The sequence below is a fragment of the Eupeodes corollae genome, chromosome 1 (genome assembly GCF_945859685.1).
Source record: "Eupeodes corollae chromosome 1, idEupCoro1.1, whole genome shotgun sequence".
Classification (NCBI taxonomy): Eukaryota; Metazoa; Arthropoda; class Insecta; order Diptera; family Syrphidae; genus Eupeodes; species Eupeodes corollae.
The window spans coordinates 9,812,143-9,839,241 of NC_079147.1; the positions used below are offsets into that span (position 1 = coordinate 9,812,143).

Below are 27,099 nucleotides of genomic sequence, written 5' to 3' on the forward strand. Positions count from 1 at the left end.
GAGAATTTGTGTCGCAACAAATCAACGACTATGCGGGAAGATACGCCACCTGTGCCCGCGTATTCGAGAAAATGTATCTTCATCTACATCTTTCTTTTGATGGGTCCATTTCTATAACAATAAACCGTAAGCAAAGAAAGTCATCATCAAATGCACATCGCGCGATCTGATGCATAAGCATGCAGACGTACCATTAGAAGTGTAGTTTGCATTATCCGAGATACACTTTTACATAAGGTGGAAGTCGGTAGTCATCGTCGGTGTCAACCTACTTATGCCTATGCCTGAGTATCTAATTACCGTGACTTTATATAGAACTAACCTGTATTGCGTGTCCACAGGTTGTGTTTTCCATACCACCGATGGACTGGGATCGGAGAGCGAAGGGGTGCGGTTTATCCGCGTCCGCGAAGATACACCGATCGATCAAGAGATATTAATGCTCCATGCCTATCCAAGGTCATCGATATACTTGAAGAGTGCCGATGGCTTCACCGATCATTCGTACTTCATGTTGCATGAATTGAATTCCACATCTGTGCAGATAATTTTGAAGAAATCTCTGGAGAGCTTGGTGGACCGCGATCAGCCGCAGAACTTATTGAAATTCCGGGTTCTTTGCACTGGGAAAAAAGGAAGAATGGAAGAGGTATGTATCATGTGTGTTATTGTTGATTTAAACGCAGGCACTTGAAGTTATTTATTCATTCCAGACAAGCTTCATATCGGTGACTGTTTACATTGAAGACGTCAACGACCAGGTTCCTAAGTTCCTCAACGAACCGTATATTGTGGAGGTAGAGGAATCAACACCACCAGGTTCTGTAATATACCGAAACATTCAAGCCTTTGACCGCGATAAGCCAAACACTCCCAACTCTGAAGTGCATTTGACACTTTCCAGCTCATTTCATGGCGCAGAGAGTGCTCCGTATTTTGCCCTTGAGAGCCCACATCGTCCACTTTTGATTCTTAAGCGGGAACTTGATTTCGACAATGGAATCCGGGAATTCCGAATTCCTTTGCTGGCTATTGACCGGGGGACTCCACCAAATCAAGCCAACACCACGGTGATAGTGAGAGTGCTTGATGTTGATGACATGCCTCCAAAGTTCACCGAAGGAGTTTACCGGACAAAGATCAATGAATTCTACCCAATGACAGTAACGTGTTTCTATATTTTGGTTTTGACGATATCTTAAAATTCTGATGAATGACATTTTTGTATTTTTCAGGGCAGAGTGATTCGAATGCCACTATACTTTTCACCACCGATCATGGCATACGATCAGGACTCGCTGAATGCAACGCTTGTTTATGAAATAATTTCGGGCAATGAACGAAAACTCTTCGATGTGAATTCTTCGAATGGGATAATATTTTTGCAGAAAGAAATCGATTTGGAGGAAGAAAGTCTTCCAGGGAATACTTTTGTACTGCAGATCGAGTCCAGGCAGAGAGATAGTCCGTTGAAGAAAGCCGTGGCAAGGTAAGTTTAATGAGTGCATAAGTCATAAGATACCTTACGTTGTTTCTAGAATTCACAGCTTATCTTAACTCTGAATTTTTACAAACTTGTTAATGAGTGATGTAAAAAAGCTAGTTTTCAAAAGCGTTGAAGAGAATGTGATAGTCTTGAAATACAAAATGAAAGAATTAAAGGGGATTTGAAATTTTGTAGTGAATTTTTAAAAAACAAAACCCTAAATTTCTTGGTTTATATTGTTTTGGATCAAAGAAATATATTTATCGAAGTATCATCAAAAAATACAAAATGATCTTAACGGAAAAGCTTGTTTATTTAGGTCCAATAACCTTTTTTTAATTCCTTGTTACGATCATTTTGCACTTAGGTTTTAAATTCTTGCTTAAACAAAGAGGCGAATGTCTATTGTGTATGCGGAGACATAATTACCTAATTAAAAAATAGGGTTAGTTATTTCCTAACTCATGACTAGACCAATTTTAATAAATTTTCAGAATTGGTAAACACAAAAGATTTGTATAAAAGGATCTTGTGTTTATATTAGTAGTAGCCGTGGCGTGAAAGCTTTTTAACGGGAACTATGTTGAATAATTGACAAATCTTCCAAGAGTTCTTGTCAAAGTACTTTCTCGCACACAGAAATTGTTGCGAGTTTAAAGTCAATAGGCCCTTGATTTCTACGGACTTTTGAGCCATCTTGTTTATTTTTTATTTGTATGTGTAGGACGGCAGTTAAGATCTGTGCGTGTGCGGCTTATCATTGTAGTCCTAATTTCTAATCCGATTTAATGAGTTCGAGCACCGAACGGAACTTGGCGAAAAAATCTGACACCTAAGACATCGCAAATTTCTGTGTTAATTATAGTGACTTAATTCCTGATGGACAGCTTTTTGATTTCAGTTATACTTTCCACCATCGGAGTAGGCAAACCTTACACTCTCTAAACACTAGTTTCTGACTCTTCTGCTTTTCAATGCAACACCTGCCCTGCAATAACGTTTGTTCAATCAATTGCACTTCGCATAATAGTGCCAACTGTTCCTCAACCGTTAAATTCGTTGGACATAAAAAAGGGCTAGAAAACCCGTAGTATGTTTCGTTGATACCTAATAATGAAGGTTTGCAGTGCTAGTGCTTCATCCGTACAACAACCATACTGGTTCGACGTTTAAACAGAACAGTCGTAGGTCATAGCTTTGTTTTTAAGTTGATAAAGTTATTTCTCCAAATCTTAAACAACGCAGCCTCTGATTTCCCGATACGGCTGGCGATTTCTCGTTCGGTTTTACCTTCAGTACGGAAAATACCTTCAAGATACTTTCAAGAGCAATATTTATCAGAGAGAACGACTAAGATGTTCCGATTCTTAACATACTAGTTTTCCCGTATTTATTTTCAGCCCCACGATTTTGGATTCACTTTTCCTGTAATTTGATAAGGTTCTATCAAACCATGAGGTACCAAGAATTCATCGTCTGTATAGTATAGATGTTTCATGTTTGTTGCCAGCGACCATTTTATGCCTTAAACCGTTTTCTATCAAGTCTGTTCTCAGCACATCACTGATCAACAATAGAATCAGAATGGGTATGCAACCTCGTCTTACTTAACTTTGGACCTCAAACCATTCTTACAAGCTACTTCCGTGTAAGACGTGTCATTGAAACCCATCACTACAATTACAACGTTATCAAAGACACCCCTCCTTCAAAAAGCATGTCCTTTAAGATTCCAGTTTACGCTCTGCTCTTTACAGCCATATTAAGAGCAATGAAAAACAGGTGATCGGCATTGGACTCACTGTTTGATGATGAGCCGACACGTCTTGATGTAATCAATGCAGGAAGATCTATGCTTGTTTAGCCTGAATAATAGGTTAATATGCAACATTTCGAAACATCGGACTCTTTTTCCTTGATCTGACTATGTCCAACATTTAAAAACAATCTTAAAAAAACATGTTAGGATCAAGATTCCGCAGTGTTGACAAAGTAAAATATACATTTTTTTTCACACAAATTTAAGTTTTCTAAAAAGAGTCTTACAAATGTCAGATTTTAAATTTAATTTTGAGCTCAAACATCTCTTAATCTACAAAACCGATATTCCAAATATTCACAATTAAATTAAACTTAGTTTATGCTTCGATATCAATCTCATATCCAAAAAGAAAATTGTCAGGAATGAATCTTCTTACTTATGTTTTTTTTTAATTTATTTTATTACATTTTCCATTAAATTAAAACTACATTCAATCAAATATTCATGACTTTTAACTTTTCTGTCTAATAGATTTTATGTTATTTATTTAATACTTTCTTGAACATGACATGTTAGGAACCCAGTTGTTTTGCTAGCCCGTACTTTTGGGTCAAACATTTTCCGATAGTATTCAAATTATACTCATTAAACTGCTATCAACCGGGATTGTTCATTAAAAGAAAAGATACGAATATGGTTTTTCGATGTAAAATGTAAGTGAGAAATAAATTCCACAAAAAAATCCAAATGTTTGTAAATTATCGGATAGCTTATAAATATTCACAAAATAGTTTACTTTCAATTATGCATAATCTTTTTTTTATGATAGTTAACATTCTTTTTTTTATTGGACAAAGTTTTAAAATTGAAGTTTTCTATTTTAATGTGTAAAGTGATTCTGTAGCAGAAGTGCAACTTAAAGAAGTTCAAGAAAAAGAAATTATTTAAGATATTGACTAGTTTAATAAAAATGAAAAAAATCAATATCAGAAACAGGTAGGTAATAAATTTATGGTGCATTTGACAACTCAATTAAAATTAAATTGAACAAATAAAACGAATTATTATTGTCCAGTTAAACTACTTTAACCATGTTGAACCTACCATGGCATTATTCAACACAAGAACTTCATAATAGAGCAGGTGTTGAATTGATTTTCGAAAGAATTCAAAGATTAAATGAACGATTTATGTTAAAATGTAGTTTTGCTGAAAATAGTCTTATTAGTGAAAACTGTTTGTGAAAATATTTTTTTTTCGGAATTTGTACATATTTATATCATTTAATGTTACATATATTGGTTGTAATTATATATTTTTTTATTTTACTTACATGTTAATAATTTATTTATTTATTTTCTTTTTTTTTGTAATTTATTGTTTATTTATTTATTTATTAATTAAATCGTTTACTTATTTACTTGTTTATTAATTTATGTATACATTTTTTTTGTAATTATTATTTGTTTATTTATTTATTTATTTATTTATTTATTGTGTTTATTTAGTTATGATTATATTTTATGTAATTATTATATGTTTATTTATTTATTTCAATTATATTTTTGTTTATTTATTTGTTTATTTATTTATTCACTTATTTATCTATTCATCTATTTATTTATTTATTTATTTATTTATTTTTCTATTTATTTATTTATTTATTTTTTAATATATTTATATATTTATTTATTTATTTATTCTGTAATACGAATGTTTAATCATCTAGTCATTTTAGTTTTTAAGTTTTTCTTTTCTTTTATACAAAAATAAATAAAATCAAAAAAAATATAAAAAGAAAAAAAATTATATAGAAATATATAAAATTTAACAAAAAAAAAAATATTATGTAGTTTAATAAATGAATTATATTACTATTATTGTAATTTATGTTTATAGATATACATGTATGTATATACATATATGTATATATATATATTTTTTTTTTAATTAAATGAAGGTTTTTCCTTTCGTGTTTTTCCTTCAAAATCTATGTTATCATGTAAATAAATATTGTAAAAAAAAAATAATGTTTCAGTAGAAAGATATTATATATCATATCTCTGTATGTAAAATGTGCGGTGGCAATCCTAGAAAAAAAAAATTATAACGAAATAAAGAAATCAATCCTTCAAAACTACTTTAACCACCTGCCCGTAAAAGTGTGCAAGAAAACAGATAGAAAATCGAAGCACGTCTATTGTATTATTGTCACTTCCTTTAAAACAAAATGACGCAAAAGAATCTGCTACTCCTCGCCTTCTGATTTCTGACAATTCAATTATTATTTAATTTCTTCTTTTAATTAACTAACGGAAGACAATTTATGTATGGTTTTAGAAGAACAACATTAGATACCTGCTTTATTTGTGCATTGGAACTGATTTATTTTAAAATAATCACGTCCTACCGTTTTACTATACAATTAGTGTACATGTACAATATTATGAACCTTTATAGATTCTAAATGGAACAAATAGGGAATTGCCCATTTTTGGAAAGAAGTGTACACGAATGAATTTGGTATCAAATGAAGGAAGACTTTAATCTTGTTATACGAGTGAAATATTTAAATAACTGTTTATAGAAATCATTCATCAATCAATAAATTGCACGAAGAGCATTTGTGATGTTTTTCTCCGAAATACATTACAACAGATACATAATTCTTGCGATAAAAGATAGTTTGAAAATGAAGTTTTGAGTATCGATTTTTGAGTATCGATCCAAAGAAATTGTTTTTAAACTTTAGATGCATAATCTTAATTATTCCACACATCACACATATTACGAGATACAGTGTCGGACAAAAGTAAAGCACGAAATCATTTTATTTTAAAAAAAGTCAAATAAAACTACAAATTAAGATATAAATTGTTTTTTTTTATTTATTTTAAATAATCATATTATTGTCTTAAATTAGCGATATTTAGATTTGCTATAATTATTTACATATTTAAAATACTACAAAATATTTAAAATTTTTATGAAAAACGATTGGACAAAACTAAAGCACATTTCACAAACACAATCTTTAAAACTATTTAAATTTCAATATTTAGTGGCATATCCTTTATTTTTTATGACGGCAGCACATCGATACGCCATGGAGTTGATAAGGTTTTCTATGTACTGGCTGGGGATATTATTCCAAACACTTTGAGCCTGTTGAAAAAGTGAGTCTTAGTTTTTGCAATTGGAGCGATCAATCCTCTGATCTACAATTCCCCATAGATTCTCTATGGGGTTGAGATCAGGGATTGTGCTGGCCATTGCATTACTTTAACATTATTTAGATTTAACCAATCCTTCACAACTTTAGCAGTATGTTTAGGATCGTTGTCATGTTGAAATATCCATCTCAATGGCATGTTTTCTTTTATATAATGATACATGACATTTTAAAGGATATCTCTATACATGAAACGATCCATTTTACCTCTAATTCTGTGGATCGGTCCGACTCCTTCACAGGAAAAACATCCCCAGACCATAATACTACCCCCAACGTGTTTTATTGTTCCTTTTGAATAGCGAGGATTTAAACGTTTACCTTCTGGCCTGCGTACTGTATGAAATCCGTCGGATCCTTTCAAATTGAACTTCGATTCATCAGAGAAAAGGACCGTCCTACATTTCGCCGCATGCTATTTCAAATGTGGTTTTGCAAATTCAAGTCTGGCACGTCTGTTCTTCGCAGAAATAAATGGTTTTTTTCGCTGTTCGATATGATCGGAGGCCAACATCAACCGCTCTTCTCCGGATAGTCCTGCTTGATATTTTTAAACCCAATTCTTTTTTAATGATTTCCGATGATATGAAAGGATCTTTTTTAATAACCCTGACGACTTTTCTGTCTTCGCGATTTGAAGTTTTTCGCGGTCTACTACCCCTATGAATAGTTTGCACTGTTCCTCGAGCACGAAAACGTGAAATTACTCGGGAAATCACTGAATGATTAATACCTTATTTTTTGCTTATGAATGTAACTGATTCACCATTATTGAAATCAGACACAATTTTTTCTTTTAATTCGTCGGAGTACTTATCGCGAGCCATTTTAAAATATCGATGCAATGCTTACAACAGATGATACGGAATGGTGAACAATTCACTTTTCTTAGTTGCAATGGAACATACATACAGATGAGTTATTTTAAAATAGGCTACATGTGCTTTAGTTTTGTCCAATCGTTTTTCATAAGAATTCTAAATATTTTGTAATATTTTAAATATGTAAATAACTATAGCAAATCTAAATACTGTTAATTTAAGAAAATAATATTATTATTTAAAATAAACAAAAAAAAAATAATTTTATATCTTAATTTGTAGTTTTATTTGACTTTTTCCAAAATGAAACGATTTCGTGCTTTAGTTTTGACCGACACTGTATGTACAAGATTGAAAGGTCTTTTTTTACGGTAAACTTTTGTAGTCAAATACATTTCAAAAGCTTAATGCAATGTATCAACTTATACCAAATCTTGTCTGACATTTTAAATGATATCACTAACAGACAAGGTTTTCTTGCTAGCAATAAAATTTCACTTTTTCAATGGGTTTCGGTGATCCTAATTTAAAAAGAATGTATGACGTCAGTGTTTTGAGTTATTACTTTATCAAAGTTTTAAAAAACCGTAATTAAGGCTTTTTGAGGCTATCTAAATTATTGACAAAATTTAGTACAAGTAAGTAAAGTACTTACAAAATCATAATACAATTTAATGTTAAGTGATATTTTGAGACTTAACTTCTTTTTAAAAAAAATATACAAAATACGAAAAAAAATATTTTTCCCACTGAAAAGAACTACGAAAAACAACTTCTTAGTTAACTGAAAAAATTCAATACGTTCTCTTGACAATAAATACATTAAATTTTCAAACTAAATGAAATTTAAATCGATTCAAAATAAATAAATTAAAAGAGTCTGGGATGCGACCCACACTGATAACTTTCCATCCCGTCTGTCTATTTGTATTACTTGATATTATTCTTAAAAATTTTTAGTCGAAAACAAATTTTTACCAATTTAGTACTTCCTTACTGGCGCTTCAGTCTGGGCAGACCTGGGACTCAACCAACATGCGTCTCCAGCCAGCTCGGTCCTAAGCTCGCTGTATCCAATTTCGCACGTTAAGTTGGTTGAGGACATCAACCACCTGAGTGCGCCACCCAAGTCACGGTCTTCCTCTACTGCGCCGTCCCTCGGGATTGGATTTGGAGCCCTTCCGGGCTGGAGCGTTGATGTTAAATCGCTCTACATGACCTAGCCATCTAAGTCGTTGGACTTTAATTCTGCTAACTAGTTCAGTGTCGCTGTACAGCCCGTACAATTCGTCGTTACATCTTCTCCTCCATTCTCTATCTATGCGTACGGGACCAAAGATCACACGAAGCATTTTTCTCTCGAAGCATCCTAAGACGCTCTAATCTTTTTTTGACAGGGTCCAGGCCTCAGCGCCATAGATGAGAACTGGGATGATAAGTGTCTTATAGAAGGTGATTTTAGATGTCCGAGAGAGGACTTTACTTCTCAATTGCCTTCTAAGTCCAAAGAAGCAGCGATTTGCAAGAGTTATTCTTCGTTTGATTTCAGCGCTGGTGTCGTTGTCTGCATTAATAGTGGTGCCTAGGTAGACAAAGTCCTTAACTACCTCAAAGTTATAGCTGTCCATGGTGAGTTTTGTCCAAGACGTCGTCATTCAGTGTCCTTTTTTGATGACAGCATATACTTGGTCTTGCCCTCATTGACCACTAAACCCATCTTCTTCGCTTCCGTCGCAATGCTCAAAAACGCTCCAGTGACATCACGCTTTGATCTTCCAATTATGTCAATATCATCTGCGTATCCGAGTAATTGGATGGATTTTTGGAAGATTGTGCCTCTAGTGTTGACGGTTGAGTTTTGCACAATTTTTTCCAGAACGATGTTGAAGAAGTCGCATGACAGTGCATCGCCTTGTCTAAAACCTTTTTTGACATCAAATGCTTCGGTGAGATTTTTTCCGACCTTGATAGAGCAGCATACATTTTCCATCGTCATTCTGCACACACGGATAAGTTTTACAGGGATGCCAAAACTAGACATTGCTCTGTAGAGCTCTTCCCTATGGATGCTGTAATACACGGCTTTAAAATCGAATTGTTTTCCAAGATCTGCGTAGTGTGAATATTTAGTCGATAGTGGACTCTTCTGGTCTGAAGCCACACTGATAAGGACCTATAAGGTTGTTGACGAACGGTTTCAGCATTCACCAATTTTAGTAGCATTTCTTACATTTTTACAAATTTGATGAATGAAATTAATTTAAGAGAAAGTAAATTTTTACCACGTTTTAGTATTGTTTTTTTAGGTTTTTATTTTTTTGGAAGAAAACTGTCAATAAGATTTTTCTCAAAATTTCACTGAAAGTTGACAAAAATATTTTTTAAAAGATAAAAGTTGTTTAAAGCCAATATCTCAAAGTTTTAATAAGATATATGAGTCGAAAATCAATTTTTACCAGCTTTTATTAATTTTTTTGTTTAGGTTTTTATTTTTTTATAAAAAAAAAACTGTCAATTTGATTTTTCTTAAAATTTTACCAGATATTAAAAACGTTAATTTTTCGTTGTTCAAAATTGTTTTGGAGATGACATAATTTTGTATTCGTTTTTTTGAGGTGACAAATTTTTTTTTCTTTAGTTTTTTTGATTTATAAAAAAACCGTAAATTGGATTTCGTTTACAAAAATGTACTGGTTACCATTGCGATGTACAATATAAAATTTTATTAAAATCTCTAGCGTTATTGGTTCGTGAGATATTTAGGGTTATCCAAAATGTTCAAAATATTTAAAATAATCAACATTTGGGTCGAAATGTGTTCGAAATTACAAAATCGATAGAAGCCTGAAAACAATTTCACTGGATTTTCAATTTAGATTTGAATTGATTTTGGGAACCTATCTAAATATCTTTCTTTATTCTCATAATAATTCGATGGAAACCAATCAGTTTCTTGTTGCTTTCGTAGGTTTTGGTGTTTTGTAAAACAGTTGTCTAAGACATTAACTAAAAGTTAGGAACAATATTTTGTATATTTAAGAATAAGTTTGATTTTAATATCTGTTTTTGTTCCCGACATTTTTAGTCGAAAACCAATTTTAATCAATTATGGCAGTTTTGTTTTTAGTTTTAAAAAAATACGGATTAGATTTTTCGTAAGTTAATAACAAAATTTTGCACAAAGCAAAATCATTTTAAAGACAATACCTTCATCATTTCTCGAAATATTCGAATCAAATCAAATCAGTCGTTACCAATTTTGCGTAGTAGTTCTCTGAATTATTTGGTCGACTACTATGGACTTTCCAAAAATACATACCGCACAGACAACAAAAGCCTGTATTCAGGGTCAAAATGTAAACCTGTTACTATATTACTATGGTCCCCATATTCTGATGGAAAGAAAAGTCTACGACAAAACGGTCCTGGGCACAAATCGATAAATTATCTGACAGTACTTCATACACCACAGGTGACTTCTAGAAATTCAGAAATCAGGATGCAACACTCATTACTCAAAATTATTTAAATATATTTGATAAAACCAGTATTTACCTTAACCCTATCATTTTTTGTTACGTTCCTAAATTTAAACCTTGTCCCTATCTATGTGACAGAAAAAAAAACAGGTAGTTTTTATTACCTTCTTCGAAAAAACTGCCTTAATTCAACATATTTTTTTTGCAATACAAACTTAATACATACCTTATTCATTCCACATTCATTCATTCATTCATTCATTCATTCCATTCATTCCATTCATTCATTTAAAAACCTTAAGCCCCGTTCTTAGTTCAACCATTGCTTAGGTTTTTTTTTTCTTACCAGAAGTGCAGATTTGCTTTTATAAAAGTGTTCAGTATTTTTTGTAAGGTTGCGATTCAAGGAGGTTCTTAATATTGATTGCATTTCGAATGGAAGGAATTAAAACTTAATTTAGGAAATTTCAACCGTAGTTTATTTTGTAAACAAATTAATAACTGGGACAAAATATATGTAGGTTCTTCTAAAATGCGTAATGTCTTGAAAAAAAAAACAAAGTTTTGACAGAATACAGCTAAATCTTTAAATAATTACGGCATAGTTTTTGAAGGCCTTTAAAAGCCCACTTGAAATTCAAAAGATTGTATTTTGTTGGTCGTTTTCATAAATTTAAATATTTTCAAAACTTGTACTTTGAATTTTATTTGCCAATTCATTAACAAAAAAAATTAACTCTTTCCAGAATTGAAATCGAAATCCTTGACTTGAATGATAATCAGCCCGAATTCGAAGTAGACTACTATAATATCTCAATTGTGGAAAACTTACCAAGTGGATTTAGTGTTCTCCAAGTCAATGCTATCGATCGGGATCAAGGAGAGAATGCAGAGTTTGCCTATAATCTTGTCGAGGAAAATTCGTCAGCTGGAGCTTTTCTCATTGATAGTCGATCCGGATGGATAACAGTTCGTGAGCATCGCCTTCTTGATAGAGAAGCACGAAAGTCCATTGGATTGATTGTGGAAGCGATTGAAAAGAATCCATCTTACGATGAACTCAATCAGGAAGGACCAAGTTCTGTTCAGGTGCAGATAACTCTTCTAGACTCGAATGACAATACACCAAAGTTTGAAAAGGGAAATTTGTACGAATTCAAAGTTCAGTCGAATGCAGCAGTTGGAACGTTGATTGGAAAAGTCATGGCTTATGATCCGGATGAAGGAAGGAATGGTGTTGTTCTCTATGAGCTGCAACGACCCAAGGGAAGTGGATTTATCCCGTTTCGTTTGGATCCTCAGACTGGGGCCATATTTGTTGCGGGACCTTTGAGACCTGGAAGGATTGCAGTCTTCATTGAAGCAACTGATCAGGTAAGACCTACATTTTTGAATTCTAGTTATACGGAAGTTCTGATTGTGTTTGAAATTTCAGCCGGCAAATCCGTCAGAGAGAAGGTTTTCCCTGGCAGTTGTCACAATTGAAGTGTACGCGACTATGGGAGACGAAGAAGTTGATTTTCTAGGAGCACCATATGAATTCTGGGTGGGGTCTGATGTCCCGCTAGGAACTTCTGTTGGTCAAGTTCGAACAACGTTGATGTACGAAGGTGACGATGACATATTGTATGATCTTTTGCATTCGTACTCGGATGGTGTGCCATTTGCAATTGAGGAACGATCTGGAATTATAACTGTTATTCGGGAACTGAAGGACTTCCAGAGATTGATCTATTACTTTGAGGCTGTAGCGAATTTCGTGAGTAATTTTTTACCTCAAGAGGCTTTAAATTTTTTTTAAATGGAAAATTATTTCAAATTTCAGCAATTTACAAACCTCACGCAAGGCCGCCAGTTGACTTTTAGAAAACCACCATTTCGCAAACCACTTGATACATTTCATCAAATGGAAGAAGAGAAAGAAGGTGTGCTCATTACAAATGTTACAATCCATGTTGTGAGTCAAAAGGAACTAACCAAACATCCTGTTATTGAGTGAGTATTTTACCTCAAATATTGATTTATTTCTGAGACTGTCCATTTTTTCTTTTAGGGAAATCAATGTCCGAGCTATTGGCTTCCATGTGGAAGAAAACAAAATTGGCGCTATTATCGGTCAACTGGTCTATAAGAACGAAAAGGAGCTCGAAGCCCTAGAAGCTCACAAAATCTTCGCCCAAATGAATGCGTTTAAACGACTTCAACCCTCAACCTACAGAAATTACAGCACCTTCATCAAAAACAACACCAAAACCAGGGCAATGCGACGTCTTGAGAATGGCGGGTTTGTTGCCCTGCGGTACATCATAGCCAATCGACAGGAAGTGATGAATAAAATCACAATCACCGATGACGGAACTCTGATGACCATAACCGGCCTCGACCGAGAAGAACGGGACCATTACGAGCTGACAATCATAGTGGAATACTCGAAGGGACAGATCAGTGGTGCAGCGATTTATCAAGTAAATGTGCTGGTCGACGATGTTAATGACAACCCACCGATATTTGATGCTCCAGTCTATGTGGGAATGATCAATGAAAATTGTGAGCTAAGGGCTGAGGTATTCCTCAATCGATACATCAAAGTTTCAGATGATGACGCTGGAAAAAATGCCGAGTTCAAAGTAGTCCTGCAGGGGGATGGCAGTGAGATGTTTACAGTGGAGCTGGCTAACAGTTCCCAAAACACCGTCTTCAACTTGTTCAACCTCACCGAGCAGTGGAACGAGGAACAAGAGTTCGTTGATATGCAATCGTTTATTCTGGGTCCAAATCTGACGTACAGCAGTGGGCCACACTTTCGAATTCGATTTACCGGGCGAAAGGGCCTCGATAGAGAGAGGGAGCAGTTTTACAAGCTGAAGCTTATTGCAGTTGACTCAGGAGGTTTATCCTCGGTGGCCCAGTTAAATGTTCTTATTGCCGATGTTAACGACAACCCACCGATATTTGACAAGATTTCGGTCTTCAAAGAGTCAAATTTAGAGATTCGAGAGTACACTACTGATATGGAGATCTTCTTCATCGAGAAACACACCCAGCAGCCGATTTCTCTGATCCCAAGCTACAACATTCCCGGATCACCGAGGTTAGCCCTTGAACGGCATTATGACTTGTTAAGCAGAGAAAAGCGGGCTGGTGGAATGCCAAAATGTCCGCTGTTTGCAATGAGGGAAGACATTGTGGTGGGAACAGTTGTACTTCAAGTGACCGCAACAGATGACGACTACGGGAAGAATGCACGAATTATGTATGAAATCGAATCGGAATCTGTGAATTTCATCGGAAGGCCAACGGGAAAGGTGTATAAGAACTTTGCCATAGACAAACTCACCGGGGAGCTTAAGGTGAACTCCCCACCAGAAGCCATGTCAGAGGTAACTCTCAAGTTGAAGGCCAGAGATATTGGAAATCTGTTTGATACCACCTGCATCCGATTCACCATTGTCGATGTCAACAATCATGCTCCGTTGTTCAAGAAGTCGTGGTATTCATTTGATATTCATGAGGGCCCTTACGTTCAACACTCCTTGGATAGGATCGAAGCCACCGATATGGACTATGGCCAGAATGCAAACATAACTTACAGCCTAAAAGCCGACGAAGAGATTCCGTTTACGATTTCTCCGATATCGGGGGTTCTGAAGATTGACGGACTTCTGGATCGGGAACACGTTTCGATATACAACTTCCATGTGATGGCAACGGACAATAGCGAGGAGTCTCAGCGGATGACCAGTTCGGTAGAGGTAGAGATCAATATCCTCGATGTGAATGATAATGCCCCGGAATTCATCGGTTATGATGACCTTGTTGACCCAAAGCTATACAATCTCGAAGGAAAAACACAAATTGCCCATTACCGAGCATTCCTGGGCAGAAATAGTATGCCAGGGACTTTTGTAAAACAAATCAGTGCGGTGGACAAAGACTACACTGGCAACGGAAATGGCCTAGTGCTGTTCTCTTTGGTGCACAAGGAGATGCCGTCATTGTTTCAGATTGATTCTCGAGATGGCGTTGTTACTACAATTGGGGATTTCAATAAATACAATGGCTACGAGCACCTGAATATGACTATCATTGCTTCAGATCTTGGGAGTCCTACGCAGTCTTCAACAGCGGTACTCTTGGTTAATCTTCAAGGGCAGCTGATAGTCCCGGAAGCAGAAATGGAAGAAGAATTCAACACAGACCTCTTTCCTCACCGGTACTACGAGGTTGGCCTCGAGGAAAACAATATGTCCCCCATGGAAATCATAACTATCAACCTAACCTCTAGACACAAGCCAGAGGCCTATCGTTGGTCGTTGGTTCCTGAAGTAGACTCGACTGATCACCAATTTTTTGATATCGACCCAACAGCTGGGGTTGTTTACGCTAGTAAATCGTTTGACAGGGAACTGAAGGAAACATATCGACTCAAGATCCGAGCGGAGAAGGTATCAAGAGAGGGTCGAAATTTTGCCAAAATGAAATACCCCGTTGCCGATGAAAGAGTTCTGGATTTGAGCTACAACGAAGTAAGGGTTGTGGTGATGATTATAGATGAGAATGATAACACACCAAAGTTCCGTGGACGGGGACGACCAATTGTTGCCGTCATTCCGAATACAGCCAACTTCGGTTATCCAGTTACAACGGTGGAAGCCCTAGACGCTGATAAGGGTATCAACTCCGAGATCAGGTACAAGCTTCTCAATGAACCTTCGAGACTTTTTGGCATCGATGAGGTGACAGGCAAGATACGAGTTCTGAATTCGGTTGGAATTGATCAGCGTGTTTATGGATTTGATGTGAAGGCAACCGATCGACGAGGAGCTGACGATGGAAGGAGCAGCATTGCCAATGTGTTTGTTTATGTTCTTGATGAGAAGAGGGAAGTTCGCTTGGTGATCGCTGGACGACCAGTGGAAGTTGAAAAACAGATCGAGGCCTTGACTACAAGATTAAGCGACACAACCCAGATGGATGTGAAAATAAGGATGTTGGAACCGCATGAAGGTGGCGAAGAAATAGCGTGAGTCTCGATGTTTTGTTTTTGACCCTAGATTAAGATTTAAAACTACTTTCCGGTGTATTTCCTGTAAGTAAGGTTTTTTAAATATTCTTTTCACAATTTGTGTCTGTAACACTGCGCAAGCACTAATAGAATAAGAAAGTGAAAGTTTCCATCCACCTACGCTTGATACAAAACAATTTGTCCATTAACGCTCACTTTCGTTACAAACGTAATTAACCTTAATTTTGTTTCTAAAGAGTTCAATTAAATCTTAACTTGCCCTTTCGTAATCCCAAACTGTAAAAACCATTTGAATCAATCCATCAAATCTTATCTGAGGTATTATTCAGTAGCTTTTGGTAGTTGAATTCAAACCTCATATCTTTCCCTGCCCTTAAGGCATATTATAGGAAGATAATAATCCCTTCCTGCCGAAATAAAACCGACCATAAAATATCTACTTAAATACGTGTGGGTACATTTAATCTGGTTTTTATATGTTTTAAGCTTTTACTTTGACCTTCATTAATTTTTACTATAACACTTTCTATTACCAAAACTAGATTACATTACCATTTCTCCCATATTACATTTTTTGAAATAACAGAGAGGCTTTCTTCATAACAAAAGAGAAAAACTTCCAAATGCCACAATTATAAATCATTCTTACCTTTTCAACTGTCATTTATTATCATATTTTATGAGAAGGTATCAGAGTGTAAATAACTTGGGATTTAATGGAAGATTGTTTATATGCGATCCAAACGTTGTAAAGTGTTTTCTTGATACACTGAAAGTAAAGTCTTTCGATAATTTAAATTCATTGATTTAGAAACAATAATAATTGCTTAAATTGTTTATATATTTTTCATGAGAGGGTATGCAATATTTATCAGTGAATTGAATATTGACTTCGAAAACATTCCAAAAAAGCTGAATTTTGGTAGTTTTCTATACATTTAAAAAAAAAATATCAAAAACTATAAATCTTTTTTTAACTTGGCAAACATGAATTAAATCGTAAAAATGATGAAAGTATTTTTTGGAAAATGCTTTTGACATTATTGCAGTACTCATTATTAAAAAAAATGCACCTGTATTATGAAACTTGGACAAAGTACCACAGAATTTCGAATTCTGTCAAAGAGACTGCCCAGATATGGGAATTGTACTCAAGTTTCGGACGAATATAAATTATTGCCAGATCAGAAGGGGTAAAAAACTTCTTGCGTCGTCGAAAAAAACATAAACACTTGCAGCATTTTTGGCAATGTCAAATATGTGATCACTCCAGAACTTGTAGTTTGTGATGCACATACCTAGTACTGATAGCTGTTCAGACTCCTCAATTCAAGTTAAATTCATGGATAGTGACATTGGGGGAGGGTTTCGTCAGAATTGAGTTTTAGAAGCATACAATTCTACACGGTTTTTGATTCCCTATTGTACAACGCTGTCAAGGTCAGAATTTATTGATCTCATTGCTGCCGTTGGTAGTTCACATCCGAAGAACAAGGACGAGAATTTAAAAACGAATATAAAAAGCTAAGGGAATTGTCATCAGCGAAACAATTTAGTGGGTTAGAAGTTTAAGACAATAGATTATTTTTTAAAATAAGCGTCGAAGAAAAAACGCTCTCGGACACACCACTTTTTATTTTGTGGATATCAGATTTAAACCAGTCTAATAGTACTTGAATTGAAAGCTTTCGATCTTCAAGATATTTCTTAAGATTAAAATCAATCAGCGTTTCCATTACCTTAGAAAGAAGGGACGTAAGTGCAATTGAACGATAGTTTTTAGGGACAGGCTGAACAAAGTCAGTTTTCCATCCACTAAGAAAGTGACCAGTAGAATATAAGAAAAATTTAAAAGTTTACGCAGTGGTTTTTCCAGCGTTGCCGAACGTCTCTTCAGAACAATAGCGGGTTTGTAAATGTCAGGCCAGCGGATCTGTAAATGTCAAGATCTTTTAGTACTCTAGCAACTGTACAAGTGCGAAAGAAAATTCGTCCCATAGAATCGTTTACATTTTTAAGTACAGAAGAAGTCATGTCACATATTATCAGAATTAAATTAACAGCAACTTGTGCTCCAAGGAAATTGGCTTTATCAATTAAGCATATAAAAGGAGTGTCATTAAAGACAAGCGTAGGAACCGACGAAGATGTAGAGTTACGCACATTTATTACAAATGATCAGAAATTTGTACTACCTTTGGGACATTGTTGTATTTATTTTTTGCCGTAATTTCCGGTCATGGAAAAATTTAATGCATTGAATGTGTCCGTTACGGGTCTTTCTAGCTTGTTTAAAATTATTCAGGTTTTCCTAACTTGGGTTGCCTTTGTACATATATACCTATGGAAACTAACGTCTTTGATCACAATTACCTTTTTATAGAGATCGAATCAAACCATGAGTTTTCTTTGGGTATAAAATACAATATTTTTTTACTGTGCAAGCTCTTATAAAAATACAAGTTGTTACCTGCTGCTTTGTCCACCTAAAGATTAGTTTGACTACTTTAAGTGTTTTGCGTTTGCGCCTTAATAATTGTATTAGAAAAATTAACTTTAATGGGGAATTGAATTCATTTGAAGTGGAATTGTATATACCTAAGTAGGAATTTTGCCGGATAATAACATTTTCACACTTTCCAACGCTGCCTGTTAAGAGATCTGAACTTATAATGTTTAGCCCAAGTTGTCTGATGCGAAGTCTTATATTGTTATTTTATCAAGGGGCATCTAAATTTCGTAAAAGCATTACTGGCACGCCTTATTTCAACTGCTTATGTGAGTGCACACCGAACAGCTTAAGTGAGTTCAAAAATTGTACTGGCTATAAAGTGTTGCGTCATGAGTCGATGACAGTGTCAATTGACAAATACCCTCTCATATCTCCTATGTTTGAATTTATTTTCAAACAACTTCTTCATTTATGTTATTTCGTTAATCAAGGTAAACACTTTCAAAAAGTTCAGAATTACTGTGTACTAAACTGCAAAAATCCTCCGTTAGTGTCACATACCCCTAGGCATTGGTTTTTAATCGCTCTTCTAATATTTTTAATAGTGTTTCAGAATAGGTTCGTGCGTTAATGTCATTATAAATCACACCTTATGATAGCTAACGATGAAAGGTCCTAAGACATATAGCACCTAGAGGCATGCAACTGATTAGACTTCTAAAAAAAACAGAATATATATTGAATAATTATAAGTGTTACCAGTGGATCTGTTTGAATGAGATACTTTACCACGGCAAAAACCCAAAAACACTCTATAGACTCGTAGCTATTTCCATACAAAAAATTATGTTATAATATAGACCCGTTGCGACGAGCTCAGCAGGATACCTCTAGCATTTATAGTCTTGGAGACATGAGTTTAAGTTTGAGTAGCATTTGAGCATTTTATAAAACAAAGTTAAACTTCAACAACTAATATACCTCAAAAACTATCAATCTTGCCGGTATGGTCGCGAGTACTTCATGCATTTCATTTGTATACCATTTTCGTATTACTTTGGTTTAAGATTGCCGTATTATCCTTTTAGTGAAAGTTAAGAATTAAGGAATATCTCAAATTTAAAGTGAATTGTTTTTTTTTTTGAGATTTCGAATAAATTTTTCTAAAAATTTCCCTAAAAAAACAAAGTCGCCCAAAGAAATAGCACCCTACCTACTGTTTACGTGGCCGTGGCAGGAACTTATTCCAAATCTCTGGCGTGCATACTATGGAGACCCAACATTCCTCATGCTTTTGTTTGATCCAAAAACTTGGAACAATCATTAAAGAAAAGCAGAAAAACCTAAGAAATAGCCAAAGAAATAGCACCCTACCTACTCTATCCATGGAAAAGTATGTTTAAGTGGCCGTGGCAGGAACTTACCCCAAATCACTGGCGTGCATACTATGGAGCCCCAAAATTCCCCAAGTTTTTGGATCAAACAATCATTAAACAAAAGCAGAACAACCTAGAAAAACTTTTAAAAAATCTGATTTCACTGGCACTAAGTCGAAACGCTTTTTTCAAATGTTTTTTTTAGGTTTTAATCGAACTACATAGTTACTACATCTATATTAAAATTCACCATTGACAAGTTTGGTTTTTAATAAAATCCTTTATACTAAGTAAAACAACATTAATTTTGACACCAATCCTATAGCTATCATTGGTTTTCATCATTGAAACCAATCATTGGAATTTGTTGACAGGTTTTTTACAGACTTTATTGAGAACGTCTGTCATTGGACACAAAATTCTAGATGAAGCATTTCATGGTTGGAATCAAGCATATGAGGTTAGAGTTGATCATTGAAAGTAAAACTGCCAAAATGTGAAATCAAAAATAACCTGTTCATTGAAAACAATTTCATCAATGAAATTTAAAATATAAACTAAAAGAAATTTTATTTGGTACTCTGAATTGCTTTTAAATCCCTAAACAAAATTTTTAATAATAAAACCAATAATAACAATTACTGCCCTGTTAAAAATATAATTTGCTCAATTATTTTTTAATCTTAAAAGCAAAAATTCAATGATAAGTATAAATAAATGATAGCCGCAACTTTCTTATATAACTTCACTTTATTTTGTTCAGTGTACTCGTATATGCCTTCTTAATTATAATAATGAGTTTCCTTTGTTTTTTAAATTAACTATAGCTCTGTATCGTCTCTTTTTTTTATTGTATCATTTAATATTAGGACTGATGCTTATGTCTATGCCGTTGACCTACGGACCAATGCGGTTGTCGATATGGAGACCCTTCATAGGTATGTGACCCAAACCCAAAGCCAACCAAAAAAAAACCCATTTAAATAAAAGTTTCACTCTAATCTAACGAAATAATTAATTGTTTTTAAAAATTCTCTTTCTAGTTCCCTGAGTCAGTTGGTATCCGAAAACTCCTCCTCATCCGTCGCTGAGCCCCGTATAATTGAGGTATCAGATTTCGGAACACTACGGTCCTCGAGCAAATCGGTCTCCATAATGGGTGGCACCGAAATTATTTCCCTTGTGTTGGCTGTTCTCATTTTGGCCGGAGCCTGTACTACTGCCCTTTGCCTGGTGTGCTTCAGACAGAAACGGTAACCACACTTAAGCTAACCATTTTACCCACGTATAACTTCTTTTTATGCATTAAGACTGATAGTGTTAGAGTTTTTGGTCACCATCATAATACTTATTGTAGGTATCTTTGAGATACAATAGAAAATAAAATAAAAACAATAATAAACTGCACGGTGAAAAGAACAATAAAAATGAAAATTCCACAAACATCTGTGTTGTTTCAATTTGCTTCAAGTTCCAAGTTCCAAGCTTTGCTGCCACGGCCACCTTTCTTTGGTTAGTTATGGACCTGACTTGGTACTTAAGGCCACACCAGCCAGACTTGTACTAGATTACTTTTGTACTTTTTCTTGTTGTTGCATTTTATGTACTTATGCTACAGAGCGAATGTATGTGGGCATGCTGGACTTTGAAAAATAACTGTAAACTGTTATTAACTCCATTCCTGGAATGGCAAGAGCAACATAGCGAAGCATAACATAGACTTGGTATGCAATAACAATGCCCAAGAAGTGTACAACGTACTCTCATTTCCTCCAAAGACTCTAGCCCTATTACAGAACCAACGTCACTTGCCTCATAGTCATATAGTTATAGTTATAGTGATAGTTTAGTTATATTGCCCCTCATGGTTCATTTATTTTTAATTCTCATGTCAGATGGACGGAACAAGAGTTTCCATCATCGGAAACTGGTCTAACTTATACGATAGCCAGGCTAAATGATGTTACCAACGGCCGTGGTGTGGCTGGTGGTGGAATCGGCGGCGGCGGCAAGGCATTGCGGAAGACCATAAGCAGTCCGGAGTCAATGTGTTCCACGCACTCATCCAGCACGCTGCAGAAACCGGATATCTTTCACAAAACGCCAACCATTCTGAACAACGAGTTTGTATACCTTTTTTTTCCTTAGCACGAATTCGTTCTTGTGGTCTCCTAACTGAGATCTCAAGAATTGGGTAATATTTCTAAAACAACTTTTTTTTATCTTCCACTCCACTCTTGGTTGCCGCCTCATTGAACAGCATGCGTCCCAGGGAATATATTGATGTCCCGTTACCTAAGTCGATCATCAAAGCAAACCGGTCAGGTGGACCAGTGGAGCACGAGCCCATGTCGTATGGAACCAAGTATAGCACCTTTCAGACACCTAACAACTTGTGAGTATTACAACTTGTATTGTCGATAGATTCTTAAAGTGGTGCGGGATCTTTTTTAGTTTGGGCTTTCAGGCGGAGGTCTTAGATGATGTTATATGGAAATTAACCTTGTTTCATGGCGTTAAAAGGGTCGTCTTGATGGTCGTCTGTATCCGGGGGGTTTTATGCGGTTAGGTTACTGGGTTAAGTCAATGTGTGTTCATGTTGTAACTTTCGATTTTGAATAGAATTACATTTCGTCCAAGGGATTTACCCTTCAATGGTAGTCCATTTTTCGAGGTACTAAGACCTTTGATAATCGGTATTAGAATGTTTACTTTCCTCTATAAAGTTATTCACCCTCTAAATTGCAAGCATTTAAATTTCTTTAACTTGTCTGTGTCTATTTAAAGTTCTAACTGTTTTTTTTATGTTTCTAAAACATTAAGAATGAATATTTCGTTTTGGTGTTCTTCTAGCTATAAACTTTAATAATGGAAACTAAAACCAGAAATAATTTCGATAAACTAGGAAATTTCAGTATGTCAATATGTAAATTAGTTGAAGTCGAAGAACTTAAAAGTGGGTCACACAAGACCGTAGATGATTATTTTTGGGATGGGGGTTTCTTTGATTAAAACAAAAATGTTTGACATTGTATTTTACAATCAAGATTAAATATAGTAAAATAATTTAATTAGAAAATTAAATTTGATGAAACACTGATTGCTAAAAGTACAGAGTTTCCATTTTGCAGTTTCAAAAGTAAACACATACAAAATTTTTCTTTTAATTATAAAGATTGAACTTTGACATTATGTGTGAAACACTACATAATTTAAATGTCCACTAAGTGAATTGTTCCAAGCATCGATTTTTTTGAGGTAATTATTGACCACATTGGGTGGAATCTTAACCATTACTTGATGAATGTTCGTTTTTAAGTGTTAAAGAGTTAAAGGTTTTTCTGCATAAACACGGTCTTTTGCCTCTTCCAATAAAGTCATATACGCTCGACTTGTGTGGCATGTGGCACCTTCTTGTTGAGACAACATATTATTCAAACCGTATTTTACAATAGCAGGCACAAAAAGTTATTTATCATGTGACCATAACGCTCCAAATTGACGGTGACAGTCGTTCCATGTAGTTTTTGAAATTGTAAGGTCGGCTAAAGAGCGCACCAAACAGTGACTTTTTGTGGATGTAATGGCCTCTTTTCAATTACTTGAGTAATCTCGGATTTTTAGAACCCCTAATACGACAATTTTGTTTATTAAAATACCCACCGAGTGAGAAATGTGCTTCGTTGCAGAAAACATTTTTTTCTAGAAAAATCGCAGTCTACCGATTGATGTTCAAGCACCCATTCGACGTATTTACGACGTTGTGAATGGTCAGCTGGCTTCAATTGTTGTATAAGCTGGACTTTATATTGACGTAGTGGTAGGTCCAAATGCAAAATACGCCATATTGTGCCGTAATACATTCCTTATTCCTGATAACTACTAAAAGAAGCCACACATTCGGGTTTTCGGCAAACACTTTCAGCTATATTTTTAGTGGTACGAGCAAAACGATGCTGCAAAGGTTTTACAATATCTGTAATCAATCCAGAGTCTTCAAATTACTTCAAAACTATGCAAATTTTTTGCGTAGTTGGACGATTATATGTAAACATAACTTCCCCTTAAAGCACGATATGTGGCTGTTGTCGAATTTAGTAGGTTTTTACAATTTGTATGCGTTGTGCGATAGCAAAGCGATGCATTTTCGAAAATGGCAGACTTTCAACTAAAAGCAGACAGATGTCGAACTCCAGCCCTATACTTTTGAAGTTGCAAATTGTTTACGCGTTATATGAAGAGTATGAAACTCTTTCCTACCAGTTTTGAACATTGATGATATTTGCTATTGTTTTGAAGGCTAAATTTTTACTTTGTAAAATATCTTAATCTATTTTGTATGGTCTTAAACCTTTAATGCAGACCAAGTAGTTATAAAAAAAACGTTTTAACTTGGAAAAGAAGAGTTTTGAAAGTAACGATTAGAATATTTGACTTTTAATTCAACTTATGTATGAATAGAGAAGTTTTAGTCTGTTACTTGACCAGATATAGTTAAACCAATGAGTGCTCCCAAAACAACAAAGATTTCCGTCTTTTTAAATATCATTGGAATACACGATTTTTGAAAGCAGCGGTTTTTAATTTTGATAGAAGAGTTTTGAAACTATAACCCTCATATCCGAAATAAATCAAGTTCAAGAAAAGGTATATCTTTTTTTTTTGATTTTACAGTGTTTTGATCGTATAAAGCATCATATCGTATCGAATCCTAGTAATGAATCCGAGTGTATGAGACTTTCCACATTGTTTAAAAAATTATATTTAATATTTTCACTTTTGAGTTTAATGGTACAAAATCAATATGATGGGTAAAGATAAATACGCACAAACATTTTCGAAAATGCGTTTTGCATTTCTTCCATAAATACTGAGTGTTTTTGTGCCATTTATTGTCAATAAATACAATTTCCTACGTTAAGAAGAAGTTAATATTGAGTCAACTTGGGTACATCAATGAGTATTTAATAGTTTTGTATGACTGTTTTCAAGTACTCAATCGTTTGAAGCAACACTTTTAGTGTTGTAAGTGAAATTCATTTTCTGTTTCTTAACATCTTAAGTTAGGGCCAACAAGCTACAACATCAATCAATATTTGAAAAAAATTAAAAAGCATTTTAAAGAAAGGTTTTGCGTGCTTAGGTGAAGCGGAGTGTATCTGAAATAAATTCAAATTCAATAGAAGGAACTTACTTATGTTAAATCCCGTATTTTTGTTTTTTTTGGTAAGTTGTGTATGATGTTGGCCAAGTTAACAATCCAAGTTTTCGTATCGAGCGAAGAACGCAAGATGTCCAAAGAAAAGTTTTTCTTTTAAAACCATCCTCTTCTACGATATCAAATAAATTTAACACAATTTGTTGTGTCTGTAGATGTTAAGGTTTACTGAATATAGTTGTTTAAAAATTACCTACAATAATTTTTACAAAAATCCATTACTTAATACTAAAAAATTTGATACTACAAATATTATTTAAAGAAATATGTCTTTTTATGAGTCGTAGATGGAGAGCCAGTAATATACAAGCCTTCTTAAACTGAGGATTGAAGTCACGTCATTTTATGTGGAAAAATGTTATCCTTTTTTATTCTCTAAATTACTATGGACATAAAATGCAATTCATCCAAGCCAAAAATGTGTGTGTGCAGAAAAAGAATTTTGTTAGTCCAATAGCCGTTCCGTGATTTTAAATTTAGCAATTTGTTAAGAGATTTTAAGCTATTAAAATCGTTAAAGTTAGGTCTCTTGAGCTTAGTGAATTCCTAAAAACGATTTCAACATTTAAATAAAGAAAAGAGGCTGGGCTACCCTATGCGTACTATTTTTGTTTATTTATTTTTTTATGAAGAAACGGACTGTTGGATTTTTATAAAAAAAAAAAAGAGTTTGGGATGAGACCCAAACTGATAACTTCCCATTCCGTCTGTCGATTTGTCTTGCTTAAAGTTTGTCCATATGTACTTTTATGAAAAAGCGGACTATTGGATTTTTATATAAAAATTTTTGAACATCGAAAACAATATTTTCTGTGAAATAAAATAAGTTTGAAGCCAATATTTTTAATTTTTGGAAAGCTCTTGAGTCGAAAGTAAATTTTTAACAGGTATATTTAAAAAAAAAAAAAAAAGTCAATTTGATTTTTTTCAAAATTTTATCGAATGTTGAAAACAATATTTCTTATAAGACAAAATTAGCTTGAACCCAACATTTCAAATTTTTGAAAAGAGTTGAAAATCAATTTGTACCAACTTTTGTTAATTTTGTTTAGGTTTTTAATTTTTTGTACAAAAACTGTCAATTAGATTTTTCTCAAAATTTTACTGAATGTTAACAACAATATTTTTTGAAAAAAAGTAGTTTAAAGCCAATATCTACAATTTTTGAAAAGATATTTGAGTCGAAAATCATTCTTTACCAAATTTTGGTAATTTTTTTCGGTTTTTAGTTTTTTGTAAAAAAAACTGTCAATTTCGATTTATTTCAAAATTTTACTAAATGTTGACAACAATATTTTTTGAAAGAGAAAGGGAGTTTAAAGCCAGTTTTGAAAAGATATTTGAGTCGAAAATCAATTTTTAACAACTTTTATTATTTTTTTTTAGGTTTTTATTTTTTGTAAAAAAAAGTGTCATTTCGATTTTTGTCAACATTTTTAAGTATGTTGACAACAATATTTCTTATAAGATAAAATAAGTTTGAAGAATAAATTTCAAGTTTTTGAAAAGATATTTGAATCGATATTCAATTTTTACCAACTTTGAGTAATGTTTTTTTTTAGATTTTTATTTTTGATAAAAAAATTCGATTTTTCTCAAAATTTTATCAGATGTCAATAACATTATTCTTCGTTGCACAAAATTGTTTTGGAGATCAAATCATATTTTGGTCGTAAAATTTTGGAGGTGACAAATTTATTTTTTTTTTTTCAGTTTCTTTGATTTATAAAAAAAAACCGCTAAATTGATTTTTTTCAAAAAATATACTTCTTTGGAATCACGTTACAATATATTATATAAAATTTTACTCAAGCCTCTATCGTTTTTGGTTCGTAAGATATTTAGGGTTAGCCAAAATTTGTACCTCTTTTTCAAACTGCTGTGGTAAAAAACCCAACCAAGCAATTTTCTTGAGAGCCCTTTCTGCATTTTTCTGCCTTTTTATCTGTATAACAACATTTATTTGAAATCGATATCTCTTCTGGTTCTTGAGCTTTGGACGACGAAAAAAACGTCGCAAACATACGGACGTACGAACATACGTACACATGCACGCACAGACATCTTTCTAAAAATCTTTTATTTCTTGAAACGTCGAGAAATGTCAAAATTTTCAATTTGACAAATCGGACCCATTACAATAACTTCCTATGGGAAGTTAAAAACAGGCATCCCAGCCTGATAACTTCCCATCCTGTCTGTCAATTTGTCTTGCTTTGTAGGTTTTCGTGTTTTGTTAAAAAAGTT

At 34.0% G+C, this 27,099-nt stretch overlaps 1 protein-coding gene across 1 annotated transcript in view; it reads left to right on the forward strand.

The window, feature by feature from the left end:
- The first annotated feature begins 280 nt into the window (after nt 1-280).
- Nucleotides 281-27,099, forward strand: part of LOC129942873 (cadherin-89D) — a 29,977-nt gene continuing 3,158 nt past the window's right edge. Inside the window, exons 1-11 of the mRNA XM_056051990.1 lie at nt 281-649; nt 714-1,163; nt 1,236-1,489; nt 11,527-12,154; nt 12,216-12,539; nt 12,606-12,775; nt 12,834-15,803; nt 20,504-20,572; nt 20,678-20,887; nt 21,530-21,757; nt 21,895-22,029. Of these exons, the coding sequence (XP_055907965.1) occupies nt 281-649; nt 714-1,163; nt 1,236-1,489; nt 11,527-12,154; nt 12,216-12,539; nt 12,606-12,775; nt 12,834-15,803; nt 20,504-20,572; nt 20,678-20,887; nt 21,530-21,757; nt 21,895-22,029 (5,807 nt within the window). The remainder of the gene's footprint in view (nt 650-713; nt 1,164-1,235; nt 1,490-11,526; nt 12,155-12,215; nt 12,540-12,605; nt 12,776-12,833; nt 15,804-20,503; nt 20,573-20,677; nt 20,888-21,529; nt 21,758-21,894; nt 22,030-27,099) is intronic.